The sequence below is a fragment of the Aethalodelphis obliquidens genome, unplaced genomic scaffold, assembly GCF_003676395.1.
Source record: "Aethalodelphis obliquidens isolate GAN/ISIS:26980383/991018 unplaced genomic scaffold, ASM367639v1 scaffold41, whole genome shotgun sequence".
NCBI classification, from domain to species: Eukaryota; Metazoa; Chordata; class Mammalia; order Artiodactyla; family Delphinidae; genus Aethalodelphis; species Aethalodelphis obliquidens.
The window spans coordinates 14,849,364-14,872,571 of NW_020837985.1; the positions used below are offsets into that span (position 1 = coordinate 14,849,364).

At 52.0% G+C, this 23,208-nt stretch overlaps 1 protein-coding gene across 1 annotated transcript in view; it reads right to left on the reverse strand.

The window, feature by feature from the left end:
* Positions 1-22,984, reverse strand: part of AGO2 (argonaute RISC catalytic component 2) — a 107,736-nt gene extending 84,752 nt beyond the window's left edge. The window contains exon 1 of the mRNA XM_027077968.1: positions 22,832-22,984. Within this exon, the coding sequence (XP_026933769.1) occupies positions 22,832-22,853 (22 nt within the window). The 5' untranslated portion in view covers positions 22,854-22,984. The remainder of the gene's footprint in view (positions 1-22,831) is intronic.
* Positions 22,985-23,208: the final 224 nt, after the last annotated feature.

The following is a 23,208-nucleotide window of genomic DNA, read 5'->3' on the forward strand; positions in this document are numbered from 1 at the left end:
GTAGTTTAATAAAACATGCTTGTAAATCATGATACAATTTAATTAAAGTGGAACATCTTTCTAACACACGGTGGCATTAAGTATTCACACACAGATCGTTTGGTAGATTGAAACAGAACAGAACTCAGGATTCTCCTGATTCAGCAGTTCTCCACGAGCGGTCCTGGGAACTCCTGGGGGGTCCTAAGACCCTTTGAGGGGATTCCCAAGGTCAAAACTACGTCCATCTAATACTGAGATGTCATTCGCCCTTTCTGTGCTGACAACTGCACTGATGGTTCAACGGCAGGTAAAACCGCCAGGTGCCTCAGCACCGAGCAAGGCAGCGGCGCCGACCTGTGCTCTTCCCGGGCCCATCACAGAATGCGGAAAACCCAGTTTACCTGGAAATGTCCTTAACAAAGCAGTAGAATGTGTTCATGAAACACTGACTCTCAGGCCTTCTCACTACCTGTGTGAGAAGCAGGAAATGTTCGTATCCCAAGGTACGATGGAATGCCGAGGAACAGCGATTGTGTCAGTGTGAGCTGTGAGCTGACCTCCTTTTCCAACTGGAGACTGGAGCTGGGAGTTGGGCAGACACCGTCTCAAAACTGAACCAAGTGGGCTTGCCCCTCCAAGAACACGGCTGCCAGTATTTGTGGCGCTGATAAAATTCAAGCTTTAACGTGACAATCAGAATTGTGGAGAACTTGTGCTCGCCGCCACGAGCTTAAAGCCTCCAAATACCTAGACGTGTGGCGAGAGCAGCAGTGATGCGATGTCCCCTGGTGTGACTCTTCCCTGTGTTTGAAAGACCTGAAAACTCTGCAAACCAATGTCCTCCAATGACGACGCGGGACGTCACAAAGTCACCTGGCTACAGATCGATTCACGCCGCAACGGGTGCGGTTCCGGACCCTGCACGGCAGCTAGCTTGTAAGAAACTACGACTTGTTGCGTTCTGGTGTGGTGGCAAAGAAGAACACCCACAACCTGCAAAGGCCTCTAACACTCCTCCCTTTCAGCCACAGATCAGCGTAGGCCAGTTTCTTCGTATACTTCAACCAAAGCACCATATCCCAGCAGACTGAATGCAGAAACCAACTGCTGCTTTTACTAAGCCAAACCTAAAGGAGAGTCACAAAAATGTGAAACCCACTCTTCTCATTACAGCGTTTTTAGTTCTAAACAATTCTTTCATAAGAATATGATATATTAATAGACATCAGATTTCTTGTCAGTACATTAAATATTCGTCATTACAGCACATTAAGTATTTTTTAACCCCCTCAATTTTAAGATCTTATACAGTGTATAACCCACATAAACAAAGGGTCTGTGGGGACCTTGGTAATTTGAGAATATAAAGAGGTCCTGACACAAAAAGCTTCCAGAACCGCTGCCTGATTTATCACTTTATGGGTGTGGCTGGCCATCCAGAGTGGTTCCGCCTTGCATTTCTCCAGGAATAAGGGCAAGGGTGGCAAATGCCAGTGACCCAAAGGAAACTCTGACTAGTAAAGGAGGTATTGCAGACATTTCTGATCTGGTTCCCAACAGGTAAGAACAGCAACAAGAGGAGCTGGGTGGTCTGACCATCCCCGGTGACCGTGCTCTCTTGCCACCATCTGGTGGCTCGCCTGACCAGTCGACCAGAGACGGCTTCACCACCAGTGCTGTGTCCTGCTGGTATGAGAGGTGAGCAATGCAAGACTGCACTCCACAGCCACTCTCTCTAGGAAACTACCCACCAAAACGGGAAACGGACACATACAGAAAATGTCACCAGAATAAACACAAAGTCAGTCCCTAGTAAACATGGCAGTAGCCCGCACTCATTCCAAAGGAACTGAAAGGATCCACAGCAGACCTCAATGGTTAAGTGATTTCCAACTGTCTTTGCGTTAACACAGTTTTCTCCTGATACCCACAACCAGGGATGGGGAGGAAGGTGGGCACGCAAAGTCTGCGTAAATACTGAGCTCTCAGGACCCTGTAATACAAGGACGAGTGTACCGTGCACCTTCTGTGCAGGTGTGGCAAATCCTCACTTCACCTCCAAGTGCATCCAGTTACTTCAGTTTAAACAACTACTTGTCAAGTGCTCAAGTCAGAGACAGCAAACACCATTCACTTCAAAATACATAAAATTTCACCAGGGACAAGATGTGAGCAAACAGGTGCTCTTCACCGTCACTTTCAGTGAGCAAACAGCATCATCAACGGCCACCATGCTGGAGGGTCACGGACTGGTACTCACTCCTCACCAGCCCTGGGATCTCCATAGGCTACGAAACTGCAGAGGAGAGGGGAAATCACCTGAGGGCTCTCCAAGTCCACAACATGCTTTCCTTTGCCTATTTTCCAGTTTAATCTTAAAAAAAAAAAAAAGCAACAACAACCCACACCTCCTCCCCCATCTCCCCCACTGCTGCACTAACACGCCACACGATGGAACCGGCTCTCAAGGTGGCGACACGCTACGATCACACAGACTAAGGGGTGACGGCCGTCTCACAAGCCAAGGGGAGCACCCACACAGCCGTGGCTCCCCGGGCCACCTCCCCAAGTGAAGCCCGTTTCATTCTCATGTAAAAAGGGGGGAAATGGTACAGGGATCCAGGAGCTGGGCTTTAACAAGGCCCTTCATCCTATCGCCCCATTCTGGTCATCATCCTTCACAAAAGCATGTGAAAATGATCAGACGTCAGTGAGTGGTAAGAAAATGCCTGGGATGTCAGCAAAGGACGGTTAATGGAAATCCCTCCTGGGGCAAACTGGAGGGCACCATGGCCCGAAACACTCAGAAATCCATGGTTTTAAAGAAAGCAAAGGTAAAACTCAGTCAGTATTCACTAATTCAAAACAGCATCCCTCCCCCCACCAAAATTAACTGAATGTTCTTTAATCAAAACACTGGAAAATCCAAACCCACTTAAGCTAAGTCAATTTTTCCCTTTTATTTCCTAACGAAGTTTGTGCTACTACAAAGAATTCCCTTACAAAGTCCTGCACATTTGCATAATAATGGCAAAGCCAGTCAGCTACCCTCCCATGCGTTCATCAACCCCAGCAAGTTTCACCCACTTGTCTGGGCACTGGGGGTCCAGGTTCTAGGACCGCAGGTGGCTGCCCAGGTCCAAATCGGGGATCCAGTACTTCCCGCTGTGTGCCCTGCACTCTGTGCCTCAGTTTCCTCACTTCCATAATGGGGGGTGTGACAGGTCCCGCTAAGGTCAAGCCCGAATACGAAAAGCACCCTCTGAAAACTTAAAAGCTTTTGCACAGCAAAGGAAAACATAAACAAGACGAAAAGACAACCCTCAGAATGGGAGAAAATATTTGCAAATGAAGCAACTGACAAAGGATTAATCTCCAAAATTTACAAGCAGCTCATGCAACTCAATATCAAAAAAACAAAAACCCAATCCAAACATGGGCAGAAGACCTAAATAGACATTTCTCCAAAGAAGATATACAGATTGCCAACAAACACATGAAAGGATGCTCAACATCACTAACCATTAGAGAAATGCAAATCAAAACTACAATGAGGTAGCACCTCACACCAGTCAGAATGGCCATCATCCAAAAATCCACAGACAATAAATGCTGGAGAGGGTGTGGAGAAAAGGGAACCCTCTTGCATTGTTGGTGGGAATGTAAGTTGATGCAGCCACTATGGAGAACAGTATGGAGGTTCCTTAAAAAACTACAAATAGAACTACCATACGACCCAGCAATCCCTCTCCTGGACATATACCCTGAGAAAACCATAATTCAAAAAGAGTCATGTGGGCTTCCCTGGTGGCGCAGTTGTTGAGAGTCCGCCTGCCGATGCAGGGGACGCGGGTTCGTGCACCGGTCCGGGAGGATCCCACATGCCGCGGAGCAGCTGGGCCCGTGAGCCATGGCTGCTGAGCCTGCGTGTCCAGAGCCTGTGCTCCGCAATGGGAGAGGCCACAACAGTGAGAGGCCCGCATACCACAAAAAAAAAAAAAAAAAAAAGAGTCATGTACCACAATGCTCATTGCAGCTCTATTTACAATAGCCAGGACATGGAAGCAACCTAAGTGTCCATCAACAGATGAATGGATAAAGAAGATGTGGCACATATATACAATGGGATATTACTCAGCCATAAAAAGAAATGAAATTGAGTTATTTGTAGTGAGGTGGATGGACCTAGAGTCTGTCATACAGAGTGAAGTAAGTCAGAAAGAGAAAAACAAATACCGTATGCTAACACGTATAGATGGTATCTAAAAAAAAAAAAAAAAATGGTTATGAAGAACCATTGCAGGACCGGAACAAAGACGCAGACGTAAAGAATGGACTTGAGGACACGGGGAGGGGGAAGGGTAAGCTGGGATGAAGTGAGAGAGTGGCATGGACATATACACACTACCAAATGTAAAATAGATAGCTAGTGGGAAGCAGCCGCATAGCACAGGGAGGGAGACCAGCTCGGTGCTTTGTGACCACCTAGAGGGGTGGGATAGGGAGGGAGGGAGGGAGGGAGACGCAAGAGGGAGGAGATATGGGGATGCATGTATATGTATAACTGATTCACTTTGTTATACAGCAGAAACTAACACAACATTGTAAAGTAATTATACTCCAATAAAGATGTTAAAAAAAAAAAGCACCCTCAGAGTGGCACGCAGCCAGCAGGACGCCCGCTGAGCTGCTACTGCCATCACTGAACTGACCTCCTGCACCCTGCAGTCTTCATACACCTGCCAGCTGAAGCCACTTCCCAAGTCTCAAACTTCACGTGTGTGATTCTCATTAATGCCCTCCTCACACACGGACCTGTGGCCACTCCCTGCAGGTCACTGCCATTCACTCATTCATTGCTTTCAGCACAGTCCACAATTAACTGCTTCCTAAGTCCTGTAATCATGCTGTAAACAGCACTTTTAGCTGTAAGGACACAGGTATTGATTGGCTAAATGCAAACATTTAAAACAAACCACTTTTAAAGTAAGCAAAAAATGGGACTTCCCTGGCGGTCCAGTGGGTAGGACTCCGCGTTCTCAATGCAGGGGGCCCGCGTTCGATCCCGGGTCAGGGAACAACCCAGGTTAGATCACGCAGCACGCCACAACTAAGAAGTCCGCGTGCCACAACAAAGACCCAGAGCAGCCAAAATAAATAAATAAATGTTTACAAATGAAACAAAATAAGCCAAAATGTAATAAAGTGGATGGAGACAGGGCACCACGCAGGACTCAGGTCCTACTGGCCCAGGAGCAGCCAGCCAGGGGTCAGCCGCCACCAGATGTCTACACCTGCTCCTAGGCTCCAGGGCCCACAGGTGGCCCTTCGCTGCTGCCCTGGCCCCAGGGAGTCTGCCGAGCGCACGGCCCAGCTTTCACCAGCTGACACAGCCGTCTGAGCGGTGGCAGAGCCAAAATGAAGAGGGGGCCTCTCCACTAGTGGCCAACAGCTGACACTTTAGGGACAGAATAAAAGGGCGCCACACATCAGGTCAGAAATAGTAGTTTCTGTGGACTGTGGCATGGTTTGGGGAGATAAACACAAGTTAAATGAAATTTTAACACGCTCAGAGTGGTTTTGCTAGTTTAAAAAGCTGGACGAGCTTCTTGGAAGTGTCGGTTTTCCAGCTCTCCACACAGCTTTGTTACACGCAGAGATGTTCCCCTTCCGGGCACCACACATCCCATCCGCGCAGTTGCCTGTTTCAAATTAAAACACACTATTGAGTTACAGCACTAACAGGTCTGCTTTGTTTCTTCTGGGGCTTTGTTTAGAAATAACTTTGACAATGTCCAAGCAAACAACTTGGACCAAAGACCAGACGGTCACTTAGAAGAAAAAGAAAAAGCTGTTCCCATTCGAAGAAGGGTTTGTCATGAGAAACATATGCTACATCACTCATCTATATCAATTTGTAGCCTCTAATTGCTAAGCCAAAGCTCACCCCCAGTGGACGCACCTTTCTGGAATATAATGGAAGATCCTGTGGACTGACAGACGTGCTGCCACGCAGGGCACGCTCAGTGGAGTACTGGGGGCACTACAGAGGGTTTGCACCGGGAGGTCCACGTCCTTGCACAGGCACCCCTGTGACCAAGCCCTGCACAACTTCTCTGCCCCGTGGCCCAGGCCAGAGAGGAGCCTCCCCAAGACGTCCCCAAGCCCGCACCTGCCTCACGCAGCCCTCGCCAGCCCCACACAGCACTGGCACAAACGTCCCTCGAAGTGTAATTTTCAGATTCCCCTAAGAAGGGCATACTCCTTAAAGAAGCCACAACATTTCTTCCACCCGCTAAAATCATGGCTGTAATAATAACATGCACTGAGCACACCCTGGGCATCAGCAGGCACTTTCCATGTTAACTCATTTCTTACCTTCACAATAAAATGACTGTTAATATGATCATTGTAACAACAAGTTATATTAATTATTATGTAATTAACAATCACAAAACATTGATAATTACAATGAATAAGTAAAATCAGCATTTATTATATCTCTATATTATATATAAAATACATCATGCTGACAAATGTCCTGATACCTCTGACACATAATTTGACATTGTTATTAGTTATAATAAAAATTGGTACTATCACCACCCCCATTTTACAGGCACCAGCAGTAACGTGGCGAGTGAGGTGATGCTGTGAACCCAGGACGCAGCTGCAGAGCCCCTGTCCAGTTCCCTTGCGCTCCCCCAGAAGGGGAGCTCCCCAGGGGGTGGAGCAGCTCCATTCTTTTCTGTTCTCAGCCTTGGGATACGGCATCCACCCAGAGTGTGCTCAGCAGGTGTCCCAGAGCCCACCTTATGCATGAAGTTGACTTATTAGCACAGGGCATGTGTAATTAACACCTAAGGAATAGACATGCCTTGGCACTAACCGTTTCTATCTAAGTGCCTGTGTGTTTTTAGTAAGCAGCCTGTCTCCTCCCCCACCCTACACACACACACAGACACACACACACACACACACACACCCTCCACCAAATGGACAAGCTAATCTCCACTAGCAACAGTGTTGCGCATGCGGTCACGAGATGTGGTCCTGCCCTCTGGCAGCTTACGGTCAGTGAGAGGACACCAAGCCATCCCTCAACACTTTACTGGGGACAGTAAAAAAGTGCTCTGAAGGAAGAGTGTGAGCTCTGAGTACACGTAAGGATGATAGTGAAACCAGCAGCTACAGGGGTGCTCGAGCCAGTTAAGCCACCGAACCTTCACAATGACTCTCTGAGGGAATTACTGGCACGTCATCGTCCTCTCTGTCTCGCACCTCGGTCTCATGCCCGTTTGGTATGACGGGCATGAGAACTGTCACACAGCTGGGTGGCACCTAACCAGGAATCAGGCCACAGCTGCCCGTGCTCATTAACTGTGTCCCGTGGGAGACCACCACCTGACACAAGCGTGCTGCCATCATTATTTACTTTAAACACTGTTGTAAACATACCCCCCCAACAAATAAATAGCACTCAGAAATGCTCAAGATATTGGTGAAAAGAAACAACATAGGGCTTCCCTGGTGGCGCAGTGGTTGAGAGTCCACCTGCCGATGCAGGGGACGCGGGTTCGTGACCCGGTCCGGGAAGATCCCACATGCCGCGGAGCGGCTGGGCCCGTGAGCCATGGCCGCTGAGCCTGCGCGTCTGGAGCCTGTGCTCCGCAACGGCAGAGGCCACAGCAGTGAGAGGCCCGCGTACTGCAAAAAAAATAAATAAATAAAAAATTAAAAAACCCACTAATGCAATGTAGCATATGCTGCACAGCTCTCTCAGTAACTGTTAGAGAAGGGAGGACAGAGCAGAGCAGGCGCCCTAAGACTGCGTGCTAACCCCACCCAAGGCGGTGGACGAGAAGCGAGGGAGGAACTTCGGAAGCTAACATCCTGACTGAGTACTCCATGGCCAAATGCTGGGGGCCATGCACAGATCAGTTCTCCAGTGAGCAGGCTTGTTTCTCCCAGGGGCCGGGTAGTCATTCTAAAACTACTTTCTGTGTATGCTAGGTCTGAACAAATAAGCAAATCCATTGTGGATAATGAGACCCAGACTTCTCACTACCTGATGAAGAAGTTATAAATAAGGAAAGAAGAAAGCAAGAATAAACCATGTGATATTGGATTGGAATCAGAAATGCAAGTGTGAACTCATGGCTTCTAATACATACACAGAGAGATAAATACAGATGTGTATGTACACGCACGTGAGTACAAATACATGTATTATCTTGTGTACGCTGAGAGAACCAGAAGCGAGGGCACCCCAGGGGGCTAGGAGCACACTCAGCAAGCAGGTCTCAGCTTCTCACACCATTTCTCCAAGAAAAAGAACCAGGGCTCCTCGACGCAATGAATTGGGGCAGGAAAAATACAAGAAGAGACTGCAGTATCCTGTAGGTCCAGAAGGGAAATAATTAGAAAATGGTGGGGTGTGTTGAAAAGGTGGAAGTACCAGCCTGAAAGAGCTCCACGTCCAGGTCACAAAAGACAAGGAAAGAACGAGGAAGTGTCACAGACTGGAGAAAGTGAGGGGACGTGCACGGTAGGCCCCCGAGGCTGGACAGAGGCCCAGAACTGGACAGGGGGTGTCCGGGAGACAGACATTAGTCAGACTAACAGCCAAATCTGCGTAAGATCTTTAGGTGATGTAACAGTACTAAGCCAATGTCAACCTCCTGGTTTGCGTAACCGTCCTCTAATTATATAAGATGATAACACTGAGGGGAGCTGGTACGGGAACGCTTGTAGTACTCTTTTGGCTACTTTCCTCTAAGTCTAAAATTATTTCAAAATAAATGAATCCTTACGAGTGCAATGACACGATACTTCAAGTACCGGAGGGTGGGGGAGCAGGAGAGACAGGTGAGCGAGGCGCCCGGAACGGCCGGGCGGAGTGACGGCCGCGCGGAGTGACGGCCGCACGTGGGCTCCCTGTACTGCTCCCTCTGCTTTCATGTGCATTTGAGATTTTCTTCACTAAAAAGTCCCTTAAAATTTTTTTCAAAGTCTGCAAAACTCAACTTAAATCTGCCCACTTCTACTAGTACGCTGCATCACCACCCATCCAAGCCCCTAATAAATAAGACACCTTCCGGACCCTCTGCTCTCCCTAGACCACACCTGCCCCATCCTCCGCCGGCAGGACCTCTCCAGCGGGACACTTCTGCACATTTCCAAGCCGCTTCCCATCTCTTCTCCACCCGGCAGCCAGGGGCTCCTCAGAAACATATGAGGCACGCGTGCATCTCTCACACCTGCTCCCCAGGGTACCGGATTAAAAGCGCTGTGCTCAGGGAGGCCTCTGCCCCCGGGCCCATGCAGCCCCATCCCAGGTGCAGCCCGATCCCAGGCCCCCAACAGGACAGGGTCCCTGCCGCCACATTCCACATTCGCTCTGGAATTTGCCCCCTCCCGCCTGCACTAAAACACCCGCCATCTCGCATGGATTTGTGGTGACCATGCATTGCACGTCCGTGTTCACGACTCGGTCAGTGAGCTCAGGGGGCAGGAGCGACCTGGGTCTGCACCCATCATCGTTCCCCGAGCACTGAGCAGACGCCTAGCACACAGTGGGCCCTCAGTATTTACTCAGAGTGAGCATTTTTTTTGGCGGTACGCGGGCCTCTCACTGCTGCGGCCTCTCCCGTTGCGGAGCACAGGCTCCGGACGCGCAGGCTCAGCGGCCACGGCTCACGGGCCCAGCCGCTCCGTGGCATGTGGGATCTTCCCAGACCGGGACACGAACCCGTGTCTCCTGCATCGGCAGGCGGACTCTCAACCACTGCACCACCAGGGAAGCCCCAGAGTGAGCATTTTTGACATTAGACACACAGGCCTGATCTGGGTATTGGACTCTCCTATTCTTTCCCACCCTGTTAAAGTCTGTTTAGCTTTACTGTGTTTATCTAATTGTCCAGGTTCCAAACATACTCTAAACTCTAGTACAAAGAAATGGATATGCCTTATAGCTATTAGGTAGATCTTGGCAAAACACGCTTAAATCTAATATCTTTTTCCACTTTGGTAACAGAATATGCCAGATATGATATATTACATTAAGAACTTCACTTTCTAAAAGGCTGTGATGACAATAATCAGTGTGGGTGAGGGCGTGGAGAGACAAGCCGCTGCTGGTAGAAACGTAAAGTGGTGCAGCCACCATGGAAACAGTTCAGCAGCTCTTCACAAAGTGACAGAGTAAAACCCAGCAATTCCACTCCTAGGTATGTGCCCAAGAGAAATGAAGACATATGCCACATACCATATACGAACACGGTGTATACGAATGTCCACAGCAGCGCTATTCACAACAGCCAAAAGGTAGAAACCACTCAAATGCCCATCAACAACAGAATGAATGGATAAACAAACTGCGATATAGCCACATAATGGGTTATTCAACCATAAAGAAAAATGAAGTGCTGACACACACTAGGACACAAATCTTGAAAACATTATGCTCAGTGAAAAAAGCCAGACGTAAAAGGTCATATATTTTATGATTCTATTTACATGAAATATCCAGATGAAGCCAATCCACAGACAGAATGCAGACTGGTGGCTGCCAGGGAGGGAGGGAGGGAGTGGGGAACGGGGAGTGACTCCTTAATGGGTACAGGATTTTCTTTTGGGGTGATGAAAATGTTTTGGCACTAGATAGAGGTGATGGTCGCCTGATGCTGAATGTACTAAATGCCACTGAATTGTTCACTTTAAAATGGTTTATGTTATGTGAATTTCGTCTCAATTAAAAAAGAAAAAAGAGGCTGTGACATTTTGAAAACACCGCCTCTCTGAAACACCGATCTTTTTTCTCTCCCTTTGTTGACGTGCAGACACACTTGGAATAGACCACACAAGTAACAGAAGCAGGGGAAAGCGCTGTAGGTTTGCCTCAAAGGAGGCCAGGGACCTGAACCAGGGGAATAAAACCCCACCTCACAGCAGCAGCCTGAGCATGCCCTACCTGAAAGATGACTCTGCAAGATTCTTTAACAACCATCATTCTACGACACGGACTTAAAAACACCTATTTTGATAAAAACATGCAAAAATAAAATATAAACCGCTCTTCAAATAGATGTTTGTGGGAACGACACCAGGTACCATCGGATAGCTTAGTAGGGTGTGTCTCATCCTTAAAGTACGTTGTGCTGGGATGGCAACTCGCCGGCCAGCCAGAAGGGCACCACCCGCGCCCGCTGCCCCCGTGGCAGACACTGATAAACCCATCTGGGCGCCCTCCCCCTCCTCCGATAAGCCCAGACTGGGGCTCAGCCTTTTTCTCAACACGATGCTCCAGGCACCCAGGACGCCCACCATCTCCGGTGAGATGCTTCCCTGGTGGAATGAGATCCAAATCCCTCAAAAAGTCAACCTAGTTCTTTGTTTCTCTTCTAAAGACAAAAGAAAAAAAAATTACCACCCAGAGTTCCTACAGTTTTATAACCAAATTTCTCACCATCTTTTCTATTTACGTCACAGCATTTATTTATTTATTTATTTATTTAAATGTATTTATTTTACTTATTTACTTTTGGCTGCGTTGGGTCTTTGTTGCTGCGCCCAGGCTTTCTCTAGTTGCGGCGAGCAGGGGCTACTCTTTGTTGCGGTGCGCGGGCTTCTCATTGCGGTGGCTTCTCTTGTTATGGAGCACGGGCTCTAGGCGCGCGGGCTTCGGTAGTTGTGGCATGAGGGCTCAGTAGTTGTGGCGCACGGGCTTAGCTGCCGCACGGCATGTGGGATCTTCTCAGACCAGGGATCGAACCCATGTCTCCTGCATTGGCAGGTGGAGTCTAACCACTGCACCACCAGGGAAGCCCACAGCATTTATTTTTCAGAGAATTTTCACCCAAGACATGCATTTTTCCCTTAACTCACCCCTAGAATGCCATCATTGAGAGAAAGTGGCTCGCCAGCCCTGTATCACAGGACCCCAGCACCTGGTGAGGCCACAACTCTCAGCTCGGTCCCGAGTCCCATCGCAGCACCACACCTGCCCAGCCCTGCCCTGTGCACTTGCGTGCATTAATGTGCTTTATCCTCACAGGAAGGGAGGCACCTATCCCCACTTTACAGGTGAAGACACTGGCTACAAACAGGCGCAGGTGCTCTCGGGCTCCCCACTCCGCGTGCCCAGGCAGCTTCTAGCTGGAGCCTCCTTCCAGGCCTGCCTCCTGGGGGCACAGCTTTGGACAAGGTCTAAGGAAGCCAAGAGGGAGGCAGCTGGCCCCTAACGGCCAGAGCAGCAGTGCGGCTCAGGGTTGCCCGCGCTGAACCTACCCACACTGAGGGCCAATTCACTCACAGGAGGGCGGTGGAGAGGTTGCAGGGTGCTGCGGAAGACTTCACTGCAGGCCCTTTGAGAGGTCACGCGTTTACCTTCCCACGGACATCCACTACCTATCTAAGTAGGTCAGTTGGCAAGTGGCCTCGTGGTCCACTTCCCTCCACACTGCCCGACAGTCAGCACCCTGGACTCCAGGCGGAGCTGGAGAGAACCACAGGGCGCCAGGGGTAAGGGAGGGCCAAGCGAGAAGAGGCGCCACGCCGGGCTGGGGGCAGGGCTTTCCAGACGCGCACACAAGTTTCAACTCAATTGATTTAGCTTTTAAACAATAAAGAATTGAACGTAATAAGGATTTATCGAGTAAAAAGCAAACACTACGGTAGACACTGGAAAGACAAAAGATAACCAAGATGGTCCTGGGCGGCGAGCAAATGGGGTTTACAACAGAATGAAGGAAACAGGCCCCCACCAGGCAAAATGCACTGGGTGCTATAAAGATGCAAAGTGAATGCCATGGATTTTTTCCCCCCGGATTTCTTAGGATCGCCTGAAATTTAGCATATCTACAAAAGAAAGCTTACCCCTGCAGCTCCTTCCCCACCTGGGGTCCGCCTCGCTGACGCCAGCAGGTCAGCTGGGGGGAGTGGTTTTCACCTCCCGCCCCAGACACAGTCCTCCCTGCTCTCTCCACTCTCCTCCCCTCAGCACTGACACCAACAGGGAACCCTACCACGTCCCCACCACACATAGGTGAAGACTCCTGTCACCGGCCAGACCACCCCGGCCTGTCACACACCTGCCAAATACTCAGAGGGTCCCCGTTACCTGCAGAAGAGAAAAAAGCCCCACCCTCAGCTCACCTTCCGGGTACCCACAGCATCACCTCCAAACCCCCGACATCACGCTCAGCGCCTGCCTACCCGGACCGGCCTCTCTTCTCAACAGGTGGTCCTGCCTTCTTGCTGTTCACCGACATTCCTCTGCCTTCACGACAGATCCAGACCCAACAGCTGCCCAGGGGAAGTTTTTCTTGTGGATACAGAGCATCAGCGCTGTACAAACCCTAATGAATTAGTGGAACCTAATGATTACCGCTCGACAGCAACTAGTATTCACACCAAAAAAAAGCAACAAAGCCCAGAAAAGTAGAACCTGCATCAGATCAAGCCTTTGGGTCTGACCACTAATTTGCAGGAAATCCACACAGGACAGACAAACATGCTGAATTACACCAAGAAGATGCAATCAGTGAAATCTAGCTGGTGGGGAAACGAGACAGCACACACAAGCCAGCTTCTTCAACCCACCAACAGTTAGCAGTGGGAAAGAAGACGGTGAAAACTAGAGACTAAGAGAGTGGTTGTTTAGGGGAGACCAGCCCGGTGCTCTGTGACCACCTAGAGGGGTGGGATAGGGAGGGTGGGAGGGAGACGCAAGCGGGAGGAGAGATGGGGACATATGTATAGCTGATTCACTTTGTTATAAAGCAGAAACTAACACACCATTGTAAAGCAATTATACTCCAATAAAGATGCTAGAAAAAAAAAGAGTGGTTGTTTAGGTCTGGTGGGGGGGGCAGGGATGAAGAGTCACAGCTAAGGGGTACAGCCTTTCTTTGGGGGGAGGGGACAAAAATGTCCCAAATTAGGTTGTGGGGATGGCTGCACAAGTCTGTGAAGGCACTAAAGCACGCGGAGCTTGACGCTTTAAATGGTGAATTGTGTGGTACGTGAGCTACATCTCAATAAAGCTCTTATTTTAAGACGATACTGAAGACTCACATCAGCCAATCACAATGTGGGCCTTACCTGGATCCCGACTCAATGAGTTGTTAACAGTCCATGACACGTGAGAAACTGAGCAGATCTGGACTAACTGTGTGGTCCAGGACACTGGTAACTATGTGAGGGGGGAGGGGGAGGAAAAGAGACATCCTTCTCTCACAGAGGTATCTTCAGACACACTGTAAATTAAATGAGATGACTGGGGTCTGCATCAAGACAAGGAGCAGGGGGGACTTCCCTGGTGGTCCAGTGGGTAAGACCCCAAGCTCCCACGCAGGGGGCCCAGGTTCGATCCCTGGTCGGGGAACTAGATCCCGCATGAACGCCGCAACTAAGAGTTCGCATGTCGCAACTAAAGATCCCGCGTGCCGAAGATCCCATGTGCCTCGACTAAGGCCTGACGCAGCCAAAATAAGTAAGTTAATATTAAAAAAAAAAAAAAAAAGACGAGCTGCAGGGACTGCCCTGGCGGTCCAGCAGCTAAGACTCCGCGCTTCCACGGCAGGGGCGCAGGTCCGACCCCTGGTTGGGGAAAAGATTCCTCATGCCGCGCAGTGCGGCCAAACGTAAAAAAAGACAAGCGCGAGGGGCAGGGCTGTGCCTGGGGCTCCCAATGAAACACGGCTGTCTGTGGGGACCGGCGGGGGCAGGACACAGGCTCTTCCCTCCGCCGTAAAAACTCTGCCGGCTGACGCCCTCCTCTGCCAAGCCCCTCCTGGGCTCAGAGTCCCGCCAAAGGCTCCAAGCTCAGCAAGACCTCCCTCCCTCCCCTTCTTCTGGTCCAAGTTGCTCCAAGGTGCCTTCTCAATGCGCCTGCACTGACCACCACGCGGCAGGGCCGCGATCCCGCTCACCTGGCTTCTCCATCACAGGTGCCCAGGCGCACTTTACAACCACGTGACTTGTACACGACTTGTTTCGATTCTCCATCTCCCCTCGCATATGCTCTGACTGTTCACCCCCAAAAGCTTTCCATGCCTCCAGCTCAAGGTTAAGTTGTAATTCCCAGTCTTGGCACTGAGACGCCCTCCAAGTCTAACATGATGTTCTTGTGGTGAGGCACGTGTGTTCACACTGAACACACCGCACACTTGTTAAAACAGCAGCCCACAGCGGGAACAAAAGGTCCCCGGCGATGTCCCCCGCCCGCAGGCACCTGTAGAATCGCAGGTAGAAAAGTGTCTCCTGGTTCACCCAGCTGTGCCAGCTCATCACCTGGAGACAGAATCTGGTGCTCCCCCGGCACCACTCCCACCACGTGACACCCAAGGTGGGTCCCCACTGCACAGCACAGCTGGGTCTGTTCTGAACGCCTCTGCCAGGAACGTGAGCTCCGAGCATCAAGGCCAACCTTTCACTTCCCTGGTACTGAGCCGTACAGGGCAGCCGTGGATACAAAGCACCTGGTAAATGGTATTTATCAGGGGTGTGGTCTGTGAAATGTATTCTATCCCTCACGGCTTACAGTGAAGAGCCAGGGGTCAGCCAGGAGGTCAAGGAGGGGGGCGCTCATCTGACGGAGAGAAGCCACTGTGCGTGGAGTAAACAGCGAAGATAAAGTGACCGAGGGACACGATAACTCATAGGCACTTCCTGGGGCCACGCACAGAGGGAAGCGACAGCAATCTGCCCGCGTTCTATCATCTGATCAGAGCACCTCCGCCGTCAGGTGTTCATTCTCTGTACGAGAAGGAGCCTGAGGTTCAGAGAGGCTGAGTGAATGCCCAGCCACACAGCCAGGATCCAAGTGAGGTCGGCCTCACCTGGAGCCCGTGGTCTGGGTTTGCACCACAGTGAGAGGAGGTCTGCTGGCAAGTCACCGCGACACCTAGCTCCTGCGAGCTCCAGACTCTCTGACACCCCAGTTTTTGTCCAATGTTATCCTTTTTATCGCTCTGCATCTTCCTTTGCCTTCTCTCCACTTTTCACTTGTACTTCTCTGTTAGTTCCTTTGTTCCTACAAAAAACAAATGATGCCACCTCCTGCTACCCGTAAGGCCAGGAGAAGTCCTCGGTTTTCTCTCGCTCTGCTCAGCCCGCCGCATGGATGGGACCATGCTCCACAAGAGTAGCGGCAAGGACTCTGAGAACACAAGTGCCGCTGGGACAGGAGCCTCGGTCACGGTCCCTGAGACTCAGAGGCAGCACCAGCTACAGAGCACCCCAGTCACGCCAAACACCCTGCCACGGTCGCGTCTTGCATGAGCTCGGTTAAAGCAGGGGTTTGAGAAACTGGTGAGCAAGTGCCCAGCACAGGGGCCTCCCACTCTCCAGGTTCACACACGAACGGCACAACGCACACCCACCGACCCCTGGGCCACGAGAACGGGCCCGCCGGGTTCAAGCTCCTCCACCGGCATCCATGTGGCGTCGTAAGAATCTACTCTCAATGGCTGTATTATTTAACTTGGAGTCAAAGCTGACGAAACATCTCAAATGACTCAGACCTACGAACCTCGGCATTTTGACCTTTTATGTGCAACTCTCTAAGTACTACAGCTCAGAGCTGAGACACCCAGAAATAACGTGGAAAACCACAAAAATAGTGCCCCTCGAGTGACTGCCCAGGAAGCAGTAGGGAGCGTCAAGATGGGCTTCAGCCGCAACGAGACAGACTCAGGTGATGAGCTGGCTGGCGTCAGCCCGGCTACAGCTCTGTTCGTTTGGTGCTGTGGGTTCTTAAAGACGGATGCAGAACAATTTTCACTGAGAATTCACTTAAGTCCCCAGGAGTCCCCTTCTGACCCAATTCTAAGTGAAGCTGCAGACAAGTTGTATTCAAAGCAACATGGAACCGTAACTACAGCCACTGAAAAGGAGTGGTCTTCATTCAATCAGACCTCTAAGCTCGCTCAGGAAGGGAACCAGAGGTAAACTAAAGTTAACTTCTTACAGTGCATCGCAAGGGCCTCTTCAGAACACCCACACTCCCACCCAGAACCCCTCCCCCTCCACCGGCGGCCCCACTCTCTCGGGGGCTGCCCTCCAAGGTGTGTTTCCAGCATAAGCTGCTCCCTGGGGCTGCACTCGCTCTTTTCTGCTTCCTCCCCCCGCCCTCTCTCCCAACACCAATGGGTCTCAAGCTCCTCCTAAAAAGCAAGCACCTGGGACATTTGCAAAATGTAATTTCCTGGGTCTTCAGGGGCAGAGATGTGGAAAAGGCTTCAGGTGATTCTGCGACCAGCTGCGGGGGTGGGCGCCAGGCTGCATTCTCCCAGGGCCCCAGCTGTGGGCAGGCCCGTGAACCCATGTCCCCCTGAGCCCAAGACCCTGTCCTCCACCTCCAGCGCACGCCTCAGCCTTCCAGAACCTCAAACTCCACGTGTCCACGTGCCAAGCACGATTCCCCTCCCTGGAGCCTGCTGGTCCTTCTGTGGTAACAAAGCTAGATGCGACGGCACCTCCTTGTTCAAACATTCAACAAGTGGGGTCAGGAAGGCGAGGACGCGGCCAGCTCCCCACTCCCCCCTCGTGGGCTCTTGCTCTGGGCAGGCCCCTAATTCTCCCCACGAGGAGGCAGGACCAGACCACTGTGCAGACTCGCGCCCACCCTCGGCCGAGACGAAGGTCCAGCACATCTCATTTCATGCTCACAACAACCCTGAGGTTGGTGCCGTCCCCTCCCCCGCCCCCCATTTTTGAAGTGCAAAGGCCGAGGCTTAGAAAAGATATACAACCGCCAAAGTCACGGAGCTGGTGAGGCGTGGTCTGGAGTCCAGATACTACTGGATGCCGCCGCTAAGTGGAGTCTACCTGGTAAGTGCAGACACCGAGATGCAAAGCCTGGCCAGGGCCAGAGTGCCGGCCGCTGGCTGCTCATACTGACGGGGTACCCACCTCTGTACCCACGGCCATCCCACCCAGACGGGGTCACTGTCTTAGGCCCTGACTGCCCACCCTTCGGTCACACCTGCCCCCACGCTGCTCTGCCAGGGCCGCCTCTCCCGCCTGCAGGGCTGCTGGAATTACCTTCCCGGGACCCGTGCGATCACATGACACTCCACACGCCACCAAAGCAGATGGCGCCTTTCCTGGGGGGACGTGCCACCTCCCCTGCCACCTGCCCACCGGCCGCTGGGCCTTCACACCCTCTGTTCCCAGGGCCCACTAGCTCCTTCCTCAGCTCCAGTCACATCAGAGGTCCACAGAGGAACAAATGCACCACAGGACGAAGACGTGGAAACCTAAGGCAGCCGGGCCCAGACAAGGAACCTGAGGCCCAGGACGGGGACAGGGCTGGAGCCCATGACCAGGCTCCCTGCCTGTCCACTGCTCGAGCCATGACCTTGAGAAAAGTGAGAGAAAGGCGAGAAAGGTGGGGTTTCAAGTTCTCAGCAGGCAGGGCTGGGCCGTCTCCTCCACCTGCAGTGAACCACAGGAGGGGGATGCAGCGCACCCCGGCGGCACAAAGCAGCAGCCCTCTGAGATGGCGTCTGTGACCTTCAGGTTGTATGAGGATTTTAGTAGTAAGTGGGAAGCACTGAGGTGTCAGACAAGTGAGCAATGCTGAAGCCCTTTGTTTCTGAGCCTGTCTACGAGGCTAAGATTCAAGGAATGTTGTTAGGGAGACATCCACCCTGATTGGCCACCGTCCGTGCACACCTGTCGTCCCAGGGAAGTTATTAAGAGTGCCCTGTTTCACTTACACAAGTTCCCAGTTTAGAGGATAAACTGTAGCGTCGCCAAGGGTACAGCTCTGTCCAAAGATAAATCAGGAGGGCACAGCTGCCTGGTCACAAAGAGCGAGGACGTTTCAGGGTTTTATATTTTGAGGGAAAAAAATGCAGACAAAAAATTAGAATCGTAAATACTTAATGACCTTTTCACTGCCTAGAGTGAAAAAGGACAGGCCTGTAACCCCAGCACCAAACCCCGGCCTGGGAGGCAAGGGCGCTGGCAGCGGGCCATCGACAGAGGCGGCTAAGCTGGGGGTGAGTCACAAAGTCGAGAGAAATGACTGGGAGCAAACAGAAGGGCGCTGAGAGCCGTCTCCCTACCACACACTGGGGAAGGAGGGGTCCACCGAGTCGGATGAGGAGAGAAGCTGCACGAGAGGCACGAGCACCAGGCTCGTTTTCCACGTCACACCGTGGTCCTTCTGCTGACAGAGCCCCACGTAAAAAGTGGATTCCACTGCACTGAAAGTTAAAGATGCAAAGCTACCTGTCCCAAAACATCGCTGAAGATAAGTGCGTCTGAATTAAACTTACGAGCAACTGGATCTCATCAGCCTTCCCCATAGAAACACAGGGACCTGAACAATTAAAGAAAACTGGGGGGAAAGATATGCATCCCCTGAAGAAGAGATCTTAAGGACCTCATTGTCTTACGGGGTGGGGGTGGGGGGCTAGCTGTAGAGTCGAGATTAAAGAGCCTCAAAAGCATAAAACCAAATCCGTGTGTGAACTTTTAATAAAATTCAGGATCCAAAACAACCGGGAAGTAAACACACTTCTGCGATGAGAAAAATTGATTACGGACTGTTAAGTGTGACAATGGCACTGAGTTGTAAATGTCCCCATCCTTCAGACATGGTACTTAAGTATTCAGGGTGAAACGACAGATCTGGAACTCACTCAAGAGTATTTCCGCGAAGAAGGAGAAAGGGGCAGATTTGAAGCAAATGTGGAAAATCTTGATAGTTGTTGAGGCTGGTGATGGAGAAATGGGAGCCGTATTATACCACTCAGTCTACACGTGTACTTTAAATTAATTCACAATAGAAACTATCTTAAAGGTCAAGCGATACATTCTGAGTGTTCACAAAAGAGGGCAGCAGACTGCCCGGCCACGCCCCCCGGCCTGACACAGCTTCACCCGGGCAAAGGGCCGGCTGCTGCTTGGCAACAGCGCACCGTTACTGGAAGAGCGGCCATATCTTCACTGAGATAACTGAGGGAGAAGAAGCGGGGTGCAGGAGGAGTTAACTGACACTAGAAACCACAGTGAAAGTTGGTCATTCTCAGAGTTGTAATCCTTAGATGTCGCTGAAGTTACTTTGTAGCAAAGCTGTGAGGAATGGAACCCACAGGAGTCTGAGCACGTGAAACCGACAGAAACAACCCCCTTGGAGCATGCGACATTGAGACTCCATTTAAGGTCTTTAAGTGGTTACAAAAAAAAATTGACTGATCATCTGTGAAGGTTCAGGGTCACTGGGGAGTCCACCCATTCTAAACCACTAACTCTTTGGAACAGTTAAAAAAAACCTAAGAAATAGCAACATACCTAACTCTAGAGTCCACATACCAAGTCACATATGTAATAGCATTTGGAACGGGCATAACGCAGGCTGACTGTGGACTCTATTTTTTATATTAACTTACTTAGTAAGTCACTTAATAATTGTATTAAAATGGAAGTAGCAAAACTATTTGTAATTTTTTCTACAATCCAGATCAAATGTCTTTTTATTATTCTAAATTAGGAAATACATTAAAAAGAGTTTCATTGAAGAGACTCTACTCCAAAAATTCCTCTTAAAAATTAAAAACCTTAGTGTGTAGAATAAAATTAAACAGCACCACAGCCTTATAATGACAGCACGCGTGCATAGCCTGAAATTTGGTTTCATTCCCATCCTGCCATTGGTTAAGAACTACCCATTTATTTTTTCAACCAAAGCTGTCCGATTTCAGGGCAGGTTTATCTGTGAACCGAGAACAAGGGGCCCTCTCCCCACCAGGCCACAATGCAGAGGCCCACATCAGAGCATGATTTTTCCAAGAGCCGTTAAGGACCTGAAATGAGCCTGGAGATCCAGAGAACTAAAGCTTTTTTGAAAATGAAATAGACCAGAAAATATCCCAGTGCAGAGCACACAGCATGGGTTAGCTGTGCTTCCTGAGCTCGAGTTTCAATTACACCCGAACACGCGAGGACATGGGGCCAGTCTACATGTAACAGGTGTTTCTTATTGGGGGTCAAGGTCAAAAGCACTGAGAGCCACTTCTTTAAGGAGAATGTATGGAGAGTCAGCGGAGATCAGACAGATCGTCCTAATGCTCGCTGGCCATATGACCTTCGCAAGGCTCTTAACCTCTCTGAGCCTCTGTTGTCCATCTTCAAAATGACCACCACCAACTTAGCAAGCTGTCCGATGGATTAGTTAACGTCAGACACAACACAAAGGTTTGACCTTCCTCAAGGTTCTTCGCTTTTTCTGGGCCTTCAACTTTTAAACTGAAAATGTGAAAAAAATGTAGAGTGTAGTGGCTAACACTTGCTGGGCTCCTCTACAGGGATCAGCGGGGAGATTCTCACTCACGGAGGTGAGGGCCGACCCTGCCATGTCACGGGTGGGCGCTGCCCATCCGGGGCTTCCCGGAGCCAAGTCTGCTCCCAGGACCCTGACTACAGAGCCCCCGGCCCTTCCCCACCGGGGCTTAGTCACCTTCCAGATTACGGTTAAAACCATTCCGCCTAAAACCATTCTTCCATCAAACTGCTGAGGGCCCGTAAGGATTTAAAAGTTGGTCAGGCTCAGCCTTGGAGAACCTTTCTAACTAAGTGACATCAAAAAAAAGTATTCACAAGGCAGAGAGCTGTTTGTGAACAGACACAGCAGTGGGGGAAAACGTTAAGGGACCCAAATGGATCAGGAGAGCCCGGAACAGGTCGGGCCAGGGCCCCATCAGCAGGAGGCCAGGGAGGGCTTAGGGCCCCTGGGAGAAGGCAACAGTATGCCGAGCCGGCAGGGCCTGCAGCCCGCTGGAACCTGGTGGACAAAGGGGACGGGAAATGCCCTGTCCAAGTGGCAGGGCCAGCGGGAAATTTAGGAGCCACGTGCCTGGCGGGAAACGGAGAGAGCTTCACAACACTTCACCATTTTCTTGGCCCAGCAAGTTAAACGCCCTTCCACTCTACATCAAAAAAAAAAAAGTTAAAAAAAAAAACGTGTTACTGCTTTAAGTCTTTTAGAACTTTTCTAAAGAAAGAGAGGCTGACTAGTAAGAAGGGATGCTAAGGAAATCAGCACATCTCCTTACCTTCCTCTAGTAAACTGCAAAAGGCAAATTAGTACTTGAATAAGGAGCCGGTGTGTCTGGAATGAAAATGAGACGCACGCAGTTTTAGGGTGCCGCTTCCTATCCCTCTCAGTCTACGGCCCTAACTACCAGCACGAATTGGCCAAAATTCAGCATTTCCAGACTTTCCTTCAGAGAAGGGGCCGCAGAAGTACTGGCAAAAAGAAAAACGAAACTGAGAGCGCTCCAGGCTCGCCGCGGCTCGATCTGCGCCGAGCAGCAGCGCTCCTCCCCGTGCCGCCCGCGCCCCGAGCTCGGCGCCCCCGGCCCGGGCCTCAACGCCCTCTGGCGCTTAGAGCCCGACCCGGGCCTCGGCCCCCGGCCCCGCCAGCCCCGTCGGCCCCGCCAGCCCCGCGCGGCGCAAGGGCCCAGGCGCCTGGCGCAGGAGGCCGGGCCAGGCGGGCGCCCGGGCCTCGGGCCTACACGCGGGCCGCCCGGCCCAGTTCCCGCTCCGGCCCGGTCCCAGCCCACCGGACCGCGGCGGGAACGCAGCGCGGGGAGGGCCCAGGCCGCGCGGGGCGCCCCGACGACTCGGGCCCGAGGAGGCCAGGGCTGCGTGTCCGCCGCGGGGCCGAGGAAACGGCCGGCGGCCCCGATCCCCGGCCTCCCGGCCCGCCAGCCCCGATCCCCCGGCGCCCGCCCGCTGCCCGCGCCGCGCTCGCGCCCAGCCCGCCAACCGCCGCCGGCGCCGCGGGGAGGAGCGCGCGAGCGGCCGGGCCGGCGCCCCGAGCGCGAGGACTCACCGGGGCCGGCTCCCGAGTACATGGTGGTGCCGCCGAGGGGCTCCGGGGCCGAGGGGCGGCCGCGCGCGCGCCACGGGCCCCGACGCCGCGAGCCGCGAGGGAGCCGCCGGCCGCACGATCCGCCCCGGCGCGGCCGCCAAACAGGTTTACCCGACGCGGCCGGGGCGGCGGGCGGAGGCGGCGGGCGGGCGGGCGGGCGGGCGGGGGAGGGGCGAGGGAGAGCGGGCGGGGGAGGGGGGAGGGAGGCCGGGAGGAGGGCGGGGGAGGAGGGAGGGGCCGGGGGAGGAGGGAGGGGCCGGGGGAGGGGAGGCGGGGCGGGTCCGCGCGGCGGCGGCGGCGGCGGCGGCGGCGGCGGCGGCGGCGGGGGGGGGGGGGGG